We start from the raw sequence: 12,744 nt of genomic DNA, 5'->3' as shown, positions 1-12,744 counted from the left end.
ACACAAATTATTCAGACGTCTCCAAGAGTCTTATATAGGACTTGAATTGGGCTATAGCATTGAATAATGATCATGATTTGTTCAGTTTCAGAGCCTGCGCAAAGCATCTTCGCTATTTAACGTTTAATCATGCTCAAACTGGCAACTTATGTCAACAATTAACAGCATGTAGTTCATATCATATAGGCATATTTTAATATCACACATTAGTTTCGAAGTGAGTTTTCATAATTTTATTTTTTAATGATCTTTTCAATATGTTCTTTTATAGATGAGGAGTGCATACAATTCTATACAGGAGAAGGTTCAAATGTAGTACAGACGCTGTGTAACGATGACGAATGTACTTGTATTTCAAGTAAGTCGATCCATGTCATAAAGGCTGAGCTGATGGAAATTTATTTCATGTGTGATGTAAAAGTCAGGTTTGTACCCCTCGTGTGACAGTAGGCCTATAAAACACCCTCACGGGATCCACTGACTTTCCTAACCGACAGGTTAAAGCCATTCCCACGTAATTTTCTACACTAGTGAATAATTAGTCCGGTTGTAGGGAGGTAAATCGATTCTATGAATGGTCCATTGTGCTTCTAATTGGCTCAGTTGAATCGGATTTCCTGATTTGAATATAATCAAATGTTTTTATTATTGTATCATTCAGGGGAAATTTTCCATGAAAGTAATTTCTCCGGTTGCATCTGTTATGATGGAGGCGGGCACGGAAGGGGGAAAGGGGGAGCGGGGTTGTCTCGAATAGAGTTCTCGAGGAAAGTCCTGCACCATCACCACATCAGTTTAGTACCTAGGCAAATATACCTTCTCGGAGTAAATGTACTTCCCGTAATAAAAACATTTCATTAGACAACAGTTTGTCACACTTCTTTTAATCATGACTTGTAACGAAAGCACATTAAAAATGAGGAAAACTGGAACAGTGTGCTTCATTAAAATGTACCACGATCTCTTCTATATCTACCTGAAAAATACAATTCAATTCATTAACATAAATGGTAGATTAATTACGAGATGTGCATATTTCCATTGTATTATCTATACTTGTATACAATAATGGTATACCTACAAGCAAAGAAACAAGATTGGGGCAATAATCCACAACATGGCATGACAATGCAGATCAGACCACACAGACGTTCTTAACTTGGTTATCTCAGAACAGATTTTCCAGTTGATGTAAATAAATCAATACTCTATTGATACTGACATCCAATAACAACAACGTTAAGTAGCTTAAATATATATATATATATAGTAAATGTTGCATTTCAAAATCCAGAAACTGTTGCCTTTCTTCAGCTTTTCAGATATGCATCTTGCATATGGTTTTTATAGTTAATGAACAGTCTTTCCAGTGATAAATTACTTACTAGTTAAAGGATCACAATGATGTTAATCTTGATATTTCAAAGTTCAATAGTGCAATAAGAAAGCAAACTACTCCATTTTTCAGGAGGAGTATTCTCCTTTGAAGGATGACCTAGCTACAAAACAAAGCTACTTTTGACATCTTGTAGACAGTTACAAAATACTGCTTTCTGTCCATATGAATGTCTACACCATCACACACACACATATACACTCAAATAAATATATATATATATATATATATATATATATATATATATATATATATATATATATATATATATATATAATGACCATTTAAACATCTGAATTCATCAATTTAATTAGCATGGACTACTTAGTGTAACATATCGACCATTGTGTCGTATTTAGTACCTCAGATGCAACACAAGATTCAAAATGAAAACATCCATATGGACACAAAAAACGTGTTCATGGTACATTACAAATCTAGAATATTTTTCTAATTTTTAAAGCAATGGATAAATATTCAAAATTTGGCTTACAGTGAGGAGCTGAAGTCATCATATATATTCTATTCATTAAAGAAGTATTGCAAAGATTCAGCATTAAATGTAAAATATAATTTTGTCTTTGGCTATTACATATCGACCTAATGTCATTCTAAGGTCATTCTAGGTATATGGTCATTCTTTAACATCAGGTAATGCCTCCATTAGAGCTGAATCGATCAATTGAACCAACAAGATTATTCTAATTCTTAAAGCTTTGCAAATGAAGAGTGATAAGAATATCATTCTGTCATCAAAGCTAAACATTTGAAATGATCGAAGTAAACTGCTATACTCGGCGTAAAGTTAATCTTCTGCACAGATGTTTATGAGTTAACCTCTTCAGTTTTAATATGTCTTTATAAATATAAAATAAACTCTTAACTGCAAACATGTGAGAATTCCATTGAAAGTGTTCGGAGTGATCAGTCTTTTCTTGGAATGAATTCATTCACTAATTATGAAGCTAACTTGGCACAGAACCATTCTTTGGGATTACGTGTGTTTTCATCATCTTCTTCTATCTTCTTTCAAGGTGAATGCCCTCCTTGTTTTGATAGACCGGATACTGGTGAACTATTGATCGCTGCGTGTGTTAGTGCTCAAACATATGGTAAAGTATATTTTGACACAAGATCTTTTTATCTGTCTCAGATATGCCTTAATTGTCATCATCACTGAAGACATTGTGTGCAATCCTCACAGCATCGACATTGGCCGTGGGTGAAAAAGCAGTATTAAACATCTGATACGAATTCTCATTTCAAACTTATAATATATTATATTCATTATCATTATATACCAATGAAAACAATCTTCAAGTGGTTGTTGGTATTGCAACGCTTGCCGAAAGTCAACAGTTTCAACACAGCGCATGTGAGAAACCAGAAAAGAGTGGAGATACCTTAAAAGGTTAGACCAGTGAGAGATATATACGTGAGGACCGAGTCTGCAAACGGGCCGCAATACCTTACCATTAATCTAATTTGCTAAATGCATAGTGACCAACTAGATTAACTTGACATTACTAAAGAGTGAGCAGTCTGAGTATTCAAAACAAACTCAACTACACAACTATGAGCAAGAAATTAAGATTCCTCCCGAAGAAATTCTTTTGTTCCAACAGTGAGTAATCGAAATCCCTAATTAGTAGATAGCATTAAGGCTGTGGGCAACTTCTCACTAGCACCTTACAGTGAGCGAGAAGATACTCACAGGTTATTTGTCAAGGAGATATGGTTTCAGATACCTTACTGCTATAGTGGTTGAGTCATCAGAATGCACAAAATAATTTGTCAAGAAGATATGGTCTCAGATCCAGTACTGCTATAGAGGTTGAGTCATCAGAATGTATGACTTAATTTATCAAGGAGATATGGTTTCAAATACATTACTGCTATAGAGGTTGAGTCATCAGAATGTATGACTTAATTTATCAAGGAGATATGGTTTCAAATACATTACTGCTATAGTGGTTGAGTCGTCAGAATGTATGACTTAACTTATCAAGGAGATATGGTTTCAAATACATTACTGCTATAGTGGTTGAGTCATCAGAATGTATGACTTAACTTATCAAGGAGATATGGTTTCAAATACATTACTGCTATAGTGGTTGAGTCATCAGAATGTATGACTTAATTTATCAAGGAGATATGGTTTCAAATACATTACTGCTATAGTGGTTAAGTCATCAGAATGTATGACTTAATTTATCAAGAAGATATGGTCTCAGATTCATTACTGCTATAGTGGTTAAGTCATCAGAATGTACGACTTAAGTTGTCCTTTAGTTTATCCTTTAGTTCAATGCTTGCAAGTAGTGATGATGCAACAAATAGCATGGTAGTTCACACTTCAAGTTCAAATTCAAGTTCAAGTTTATTTGTACCATCATCATCATCATTAATTTATATTTTATAACATGATTAATAGTAAATTAATATACTTACATATAATAAATGATATGCAAAAATCAGTATATATAAATATACATATGATGGGTAGAGGAGTCAGAATAAGCAAAGCTTTTCGAGTCTGACCCCTTACAAAAAGAAAGGAAAAGAAATAAAGAAAATAATTAGCAATGTGCTAATTACAAAAGAATAACAGCAACATTAAAGAATGGTCTAAATATGCATGTAATTATATGTAATATGATGTCGACATCAATTTTTTCCTCAACCTATTTTTAAAAGTATATAAAGTAATATTCAATTCAGTGAGATTAGATGAGAATGAATTCTAGAGAGTAACACCACTTGAGCGAATCTGGGTCTGTCTAAGTCTAGTTCGTGAATATGGAATGTTTAGAGAATACATAGATCTCGTGTTGTAATGATGCATATTATATCTATAATGAAAATATGAGTTGTAAATAGGAGGAAGATTTCCATTATTAAACTTAAACATAAAAATACCTAGCTGATAATCAAATAAATCAAACATAGTTAAGACGTTCAGACTCTTAAAAAGAGGACCCGAGTGAGCAATATACGGCGCAATACAAATGTTACGAACTGCACGTTTTTGCAGTTTATATAAATTATGCAACAGTGATTTATTTGCACCTCCCCAAGCAAGTAAATTATAATTCAGGTGTGGAAGTATTAGAGTATTATATAAAGTCAATAATGTATCTTTCGGAAGAACATGTTTTAATCTATAAATAATTCGATTTGCACCGGCAATTTTACTACAGATATATGAAATATGATTTTTCCAGTGAAGGTTACAATCGATAATAGTACCGAGAAACTTAGTAGTTGCTGTGGTTAATACAATAGTGCCATCAATATTGATGGGAATATTAGTAGTATCATGTAATTTATTGTCGAATATAAGAATATTAGTTTTTAATAAATTCACAGACAACTTATTTGCATTAAGCCAGTTAATAATATGAGTAAACTCTTTTTCGGCTTCTAGAATTGCATCAGTTATGTTATCCTTCTGAAATAAGATTGTAGTGTCATCAGCAAATAAAACAAAGTTTCCCTTAGTAGAAGAATGAGAAATATTATTAATGTATATAAGAAATAGAAGTGGGCCTGAAATAGAACCCTGTGGAACACCAACATTACAAATGGACCTTGCAGATGTAACTCCGTTATAATATACATAGTTTATACGATTACTTAGATAACTTTGAAACCAGTTATAGGAAATTCCACGTACTCCATAAGCAAGAAGCTTCTTTAATAAACTAGAATGATCAATGGTATCGAAAGCCTTTGATAAATCAATAAAAATACCAACAGTAGACATTTTTTTATCTAAGCCACATGATATAGTCGATAGCTGCAAGATAAGTTGAATAGTTGAATAGTTTTCCGAACTTGAGTTTGACTATAGCAATTATTAGCGTTTTGACTGTATATACAAAATATTGACAATTATCACAGTACCATGGTGTTTGTTTATCCTGCAGTCTATTCAAAACATGTCCAATATATTTTTTTCATAATATTTCGATGTCTTTTGTTGTTCTTTCGTTCTAGTATACAATTTGCAGGTTACGAACATACGAGAGGAAGACGGATACAAAGTCGTCAACGCAACTATTTTGGATCCAATTAAGAGAGGTAATGACAAATGACAAATGGAGGAAATATACGTTAAAAATAGTACGAAATATAAAGTTTCGTTCACCAAATGAACATCTTTTAGCACTAATTAAGTTACATTCGAAAGAGAAACTTTCGTTGCCTTGACATTTTTGGACACAGCATTATTCAAACGTTGAATTACTTGAAAATAAACCAGAAAGTATAAAGGCTATGACTTACCACTCGCTGTGCCGACAATTAATAATTTGAATGTTTATGCAGTATTAAAAAGACATTTGCAGACGGATTTATGGAGGAAATTCAACATTACTACAACAATATTTAAAAGCTATATTGTGTTATAAAATGCTAGTGGTGGTAACCCAATTTGTACAGTTCAAAACTAGACTTGCTGGTATAATTTGGTTACTAATTCCCTGCCTCAGGTCAGGTCAGGTCTTACCTGCTACTGGTAACCTATAAAACCAGTACCGCCTGTATTAGGGTCGAGCTGTCAGCGACTAAACTGTCAACCCCACCTTTTTCCTGGAGGAATCAGGTGAGGAGGGTGGCTGGACACCCTGATGGAATTAAAAACAAGATCCATTTTTTTACAAGGGCGGACGAGCTCAAACTTGGGAGCCAACGGCCATCTAGCAAAAGCTGTTCATTTTGTACAGTATTCTCCTACTCACTGCCTTGTGAGTGCTAGGGATAGCGTAAGGCTAAGGGAATTAACCTTGACAGAAAATTTGGAGTGGAGCCCCGTAGACGGTCTGAATTGTCATTGGCAACCTTTCCGGCAACTCCTGCAACCAGCCCAATGCCAGACGTACTGCTCTGCTTTCCTCTGGAGTACATTGGTGAGGTCGAGAGGGGGAACTTGAAGCATAAGATTTACCTTGGGCAACTCAGGATCCCCATATGAACTGCCCAGGCTTTGCGTCATGGAGAGGACACTTCATCCTTGTGCTAGCAACACAAGGGCACAACACGGAAGACAGCAGTTACGGGTCATAAGTCAATTCTCAATTGTCGTAGAGATGGACGCCACGGGTTGTCTTTGTCGGTGGGAGGAGTCATTGTAACTCCAATGATCAGCTACCGCCCGCCAAAACTGGGCAGCCCCCAGCCAGTAAGGTGCTGATCCGACACGGGCTACATGCTTCTTTGGGTGCAAGGGGCTAGGGTGCTAAGCACCTGAACTGTGGACCGAAATACCTACGTTCCCAGCAACACAAGAAGAAATTTGAAGAAACTTCCAGCACTTCGTCTGGCAAGCTGGAATGTTAGAACTATGACGCCAGGCACTTCAGAAGATCTCCAGTACATCAACGACATCCGAAAAACAGCCGCCATTGATGCTGAGCTTTGCAGACTGAATATAGACATTGCTGCCCTACAAGAGACAAGACTTGCAGATGATGGGTCAATACAAGAGAAGGATTTCACATTCTTTTGGAAAGGGAAAGCCAAGGAAGAGAGACGTGAACATGGAGTTGGATTTGCAGTAAAGTCATCCCTACTGCCTATGACAAAGCCTCTCGTTGGTGGAACAGAGCGCTTGCTATCTCTCCGCTTAAACACCAGTAAGGGCATAGTTAACCTGGTGGCTGCATATGCTCCAACTCTCGCTGCCAGTCCTGATGTGAAGAACAAATTCTACAGTGAACTCGATGAGCTCATTGGTCAACTCCCAGAATCGGAAGACCTCTACCTGCTAGGTGACTTCAATGCAAGAGTCGGTGCTGAACATGATTCCTGGCCCACATGCGTCGGTCACCATGGAGTAGGAAAGATCAATGAAAATGGTCAAAGACTTCTGGAACTCTGTTGCAACAGGAACTTGTGCATTACAAACACCTACTTTCAGCACAAAGAAAAACATAAAGTGTCCTGGATGCACCCACGCTCACACCAGTGGCATCAGCTTGACCTGATCATCACTAAAAGAAGTCGCATTGGAGATGTGCATACAACCCGCAGCTACCATAGCGCTGACTGTGATACCGACCACGCTCTAGTCATCAGCAAAGTTGTACTGCAGCCCAAAAGGATACATCATGCCAAACCAAGAGGTCTCCCAAAGATCAACACTGCCTGTAGTGCGGATGCTGTAAAAACTCACAAATTCAACGCATCCATGAAGAACTTTGGTCCCGCTCTTCCTGATGAAACTGCAGAATCAAGATGGTGTCAGCTTAGCTCCTTCATCTACCAGTCAGCCATTGATGCTTTTGGGAGGAAGAAAAGACAAAACACCGACTGGTATGATGCCAACTTGAAAGTTATTGAACCTGCAACAATAGCCAAGAGACAGGCTCTTATAAGATGGAAGCAATATCCAAGTGCCAAGACCTTGAGTGCCCTTAGGAAATCTAGGGCTGAGAGTCAGAGGATTGCCAGGAAATGTGCTAATTATTATTGGACTCAGCTGAGCACCTCCATCGAACAGGCCTCCACTAGTGGCAACATCGGGGCCATGTATGAAGGAATCAGGCAGGCAACTGGGCCAGCTGTAAAGAAGTCAGCACCCCTGAAGACAAAATCAGGTGAGATCATCACTGACCCAAACAAGCAGATGGACAGATGGGTGGAGCATTACCTTGAGTTATACTCAATAGAGAACACGGTCTCCGAAGATGCCATCAACTGCATCCCTGTCCTACCAGTACTAGAGAACCTAGACAAGGAGCCTACAATGATTGAGCTTGAAAAAGCTATTGATGCTCTATCCAGTGGCAAAGCTCCAGGAAATGATGCCATTCCACCTGAGGTCATCAAAGAAGGAAAAGCTACACTTCTACCCCATCTCCATGAACTTCTCTGCCTCTGCTGGAGAGAAGGACAGGTACCACAAAGCATGCGTGATGCCAAGATAGTGACCCTCTTCAAGAACAAGGGTGACAGGAGCGACTGCAATAAGTATCGTGGAATATCCCTCCTCAGTATTGTTGGCAAGGTGTTCGCACGTGTGGTCCTAGCTAGACTTCAGGTGCTAGCTGACAGGGTGTATCCAGAATCCCAGTGTGGCTTCAGATCAGGAAGGTCCACTATCGACATGATTTTCTCTGTGAGACAGCTCCAAGAAAAGTGCAGGGAACAGCAACAACCACTATTCCTAGCTTTCGTCGACCTTACCAAGGCTTTTGATCTTGTTAGCCGCAGTGGACTCTTCAAGCTGCTGCAGAGGATAGGATGTCCTTCGACACTCCTCAGCATCATCACGTCCTTCCATACAAACATGAAGAGCACAGTCATCTTCAATGGCAGCACATCCAAACCCTTTGAGACCAAAAGTGGAGTTAAGCAGGGCTGCGTGCTTGCACCAACCCTGTTCGGAATTTTCTTCTCTCTGCTTCTGTCGTATGCCTTCCAGACCTCTACTGATGGGATCTATATCCACACCAGGCACGATGGCAAACTGTTAAACCTAGCCCGTCTGCGAGCCAAGACCAAGATCACTCGTGTTCTGATAAGGGAGTTGCTGTTTGCTGATGATGCAGCTTTTACCAGCCACACCGAAGAGGGACTCCAGCATCTTATGGACTGCTTCTCCCAGGCATGCAGAGAATTTGGCTTAACCATCAGCATAAAGAAAACAGAGGTCATGGCACAGAACACTACATCTATTCCAGCAATCAGGATCCTTGACGCCACACTTGTAGTAGTGGACAACTTCAAATATCTGGGCTCTCTGATGTCAAGCAACTTGTCCCTGGATGGTGAGATCAATGGGCGCATTGGAAAAGCAGCCTCAGTGATGTCTAAACTCAACACCAGAGTCTGGACGAATAAGAACCTGACGCTGCACACCAAGCTCAAAGTCTACCAAGCATGTGTTCTCAGTACGCTTCTCTATGGCAGCGAGACTTGGACAACATATACCAGGCAAGAACACCGACTAAATGCTTTCCATCTCAGATGCCTCCGCAAGATCATGGGCCACACATGGGAGGACAAGGTCACCAACAACGATGTTCTGTGCAAGGCTAGGTCAACATCAATCTATGCAATGCTCAGTGAACGTCGGCTACGCTAGCTTGGACACGTCTCCCGTATGGACAAAGGACGCATCCCCAAGGACCTACTGTATGGTCAGTTGGAGTGTGGCACAAGATCCACAGGTCGCCCACAGCTCAGATTCAAGGACTTGTGCAAAAGGGATCTCCTGTCAGCCCACATGGACATCAACACCTGGGACGACATAGTAGTAGATCGCCCCTCCTGGAGACATGAAGTGAAACAGGGAATAGATAGAGCAGAGCAAGACAGAAGAGAGCAACAAGACCTCAAGCGCCAAAGAAGGAAGGAATCTAGCTCTAGCTCAAAAGAAGATACCATCCATGTCTGCACTGACTGTGCTAAGGACTGCCACTCAAGGATAGGCCTGTACAGCCACCGCAGACGCTGCTCGAAAGTAACGGAACGCAATCCATCGTCTGCACAGACGGACGGAGGCCAATGATGAATTGCTGCCATTCAGCGTATTAACTTCGTTGTATGTTAGATGGTCCTCTGTAATAGTAAGCAACGACTATTATAGAAATACTGTGCGAAACAACCGACAGATACCAAACAATCTGTAAACTTGAATCTGCAGCCAGAAGTTAGCATTGAAATCAATTCCACGTAGCAGTGAGTATAGTTGTGGTCTTGACAACAATAGCCTTAAATGGAAACCAAGAAAATTAAATAAGCACAAAAGATTAAAAAGAAGACTTTAATCGCACAGGAACCAAAAACCAGATGTTATAAACGATCGCAGCCCATGTGTTGACTTGCTACACTCATTGCTATCGAAATTGTCTGATTTTGGTATGATTTATGATTTGTCTGATTTTAGTTTTTATAACAGTATCGAAGTTGCACAGAATCAACACAATTTTTTTAAATTAATTCTGCGATATCTCATGATGTCCAATACGTGCGCCAGCTTAACTTTCTGTATATATTTGAAGACATTTATACATTTCAACCATCAAGGGTTTTAACTAATGCTGCCATTCGTATGATGTTTCCAGTATTCCACAGAAAATGATATCTAATTACAAGCCTTTCTTTCGATTCCATAGGTGATGAAAGAGATGTCCATATGCATGACTCTCGTGAGTTCTGGCTCAGCAGAGCTTGTCGTTGTCCACATATAAGAATTAGGCAGTACTTGTTAATTGGCAGTAATACATTGGAGTATACAAAACCAGACGGGAATGGTGCGGTTAAAGGGTGAGTGTATGTAGATTCCAACGAAGCATAACATAATATGTTATGTTACGTAATACTGTAACATATATATAACGATGACAAGAGGCGAACTTTGAATTTCATTAGATGGGTTGTCCGTTGACAAACTGAATTTGTTTTACACATTTGCGAAGACATGTCTCTTAACAGCATATTGTAGCTGCTTTTCTTGCAAATAGACAGGTAATAATGAGCAAAATACTGGTATAAATTGAAAGTTTATTATTGTTACTTTAGTAATGAACCGCAACATAAGGGAAATACCATATATACTACTTAATCTTGTCTGTCTGTCTGTTGAATTTATGATGTCTAATTGTGAACTTTTTTTGAAACATTTCAAGGACAACCCGCTAACATTTTAGTAGAAAAGATATAGGCGTGTGATAAATGTATTTGAGTAAAGTATCCAGTTTGTCTGGTGGGAATAAGTAACCATCAACAATGTCTAGTGTTTAAAACAAAATCTTCATATGTGATAATAAGATAACAAGTACATGTCGTACTTCCTACTACTGGGATACTCTGTGAAATAAGTCATGACTATATATAATGCTTGTGATAGTAACATTTCGACTAACAGTTATATCACACATAGGAAAATTGCCTTGTTCCCAGAATCACCACGAATAATATGAATATGGTGTGGTTTTAAATGATGGTACGCAAATGGCTCTTTTTCAGTGTATCCTTGCTATATCTTTACGTGCTTTACTTCAATAAGACATGAGATTTTGATATCATGAAGAGAAAACTTTCCCTTAGTTTCAGAAGAAATAAAATTACCCGAACATGTCTGCAGCTATTTTTAACGCCAACAGCTCACTAATTGGTTAGAAATGTAAGCGTTGTCTGCCAGACGCTTCATTGCTAGCTATAGTATAATCCTTAATCACTGCAACAAAGTATAATATATACTTTGTGGATGGTAATCACTACTTATTGGGTGTAAATTACAAATGCTTAGGTCCAGTATCACAACATCTCATTATACTACAATCAACCGTCTAAACCTCTGTTTTTATTTATCTGTAGGTATCGCTACGTCATTGACAACAATTCAATTATGACACGTTGGAGAAATAAATATAACAGGGAAGTCCGAATACCCATCCGCGATGGTAACAGTGGCTGCAACTAATTGAAAAGCGTTGAATTTTAATTCCTGAAGCAGCAACGTGGAATTAAAATTAGTTAGAGAATATGTGGCAGCTGGTATTGGTATCTATTTTTCCAATCACTTTTATCCATAATTTTAAAGTTAAACTTAGCCGGGTAGCATATCTTACAACTTCTCCTAGATTTCATTTTATTTCTTTTCCTCTTATAACAAGAGAACGGAGAGCTGCTTTCAATAAATAATCTGCAGTTTTGTTTTAAGTCTAATGTCGCCATGCTATAAATCAATATGTCGTTTTGTCGTTTGTTTGATCCCATGAATAGGATATATCAAGAGAAGTAAGGTCAATTAAGGATATGTATCACTTTGGGACCAATGAGCGAGAGTTGCAAACTGCAACCGGAAGGTGGAAATCTTTGGAACAAGAGACATCCTAAAGAATTTTAATGAAGTGATTCGCCATCAATTAACTATACTTCTAGTTATTAGTTTGAAGTAGATATTCGATGATTTTTTGAAAACTAACTAATCGAGCTTTTTTAAATGTGTAAGTGGTAGTAGAGTGGGTAGCTAAACATCTCATGAACAGTGCTGAAGTTATATAGCTTTTGTCTTTGACAATAAAGTAATGTTTCTCAAAACTAGTTTCTATGATCTTCTTCTTTTTTAATTCATACAAACTGCAAAAAGGGTAAATATAAATTTCCATGATTCCAGGCAGGAACCGACATTTCCTTTCCCCGTATCTGTCAAGGCCCAAACGCCCCGAAAGCCTCAATCCTCATATCTTTCCTCGTCATTCGTCACAATTAACCCGCAGATAGCAAATTTTGTATGCCTTGCACTGAATGCTTCAAGAATGCTGATTAACATGAGTTGGTAGCTTTCCTGTTAATTCTACCCTTATATACTTGAAAGCGAGCTGGTTAAGCTTTAC

General features: G+C 38.2%; 1 protein-coding gene across 1 annotated transcript in view; it reads left to right on the top strand.

Annotated features, from left to right (window-relative positions):
• Positions 1 to 12,451, top strand: part of LOC139980244 (A.superbus venom factor 1-like) — a 57,699-nt gene extending 45,248 nt beyond the window's left edge. The window contains exons 34-38 of the mRNA XM_071991782.1: positions 272 to 358; positions 2,431 to 2,508; positions 5,396 to 5,479; positions 10,519 to 10,669; positions 11,723 to 12,451. Of these exons, the coding sequence (XP_071847883.1) occupies positions 272 to 358; positions 2,431 to 2,508; positions 5,396 to 5,479; positions 10,519 to 10,669; positions 11,723 to 11,828 (506 nt within the window). The 3' untranslated portion in view covers positions 11,829 to 12,451. The remainder of the gene's footprint in view (positions 1 to 271; positions 359 to 2,430; positions 2,509 to 5,395; positions 5,480 to 10,518; positions 10,670 to 11,722) is intronic.
• Positions 12,452 to 12,744: the final 293 nt, after the last annotated feature.

The sequence above is a fragment of the Apostichopus japonicus genome, chromosome 14, assembly GCF_037975245.1.
Source record: "Apostichopus japonicus isolate 1M-3 chromosome 14, ASM3797524v1, whole genome shotgun sequence".
NCBI lineage: Eukaryota > Metazoa > Echinodermata > Holothuroidea > Aspidochirotida > Stichopodidae > Apostichopus > Apostichopus japonicus.
The sequence above is the reverse complement of the archived record's forward strand: the minus strand, read 5'-3'. Positions and strand labels throughout refer to the sequence as shown.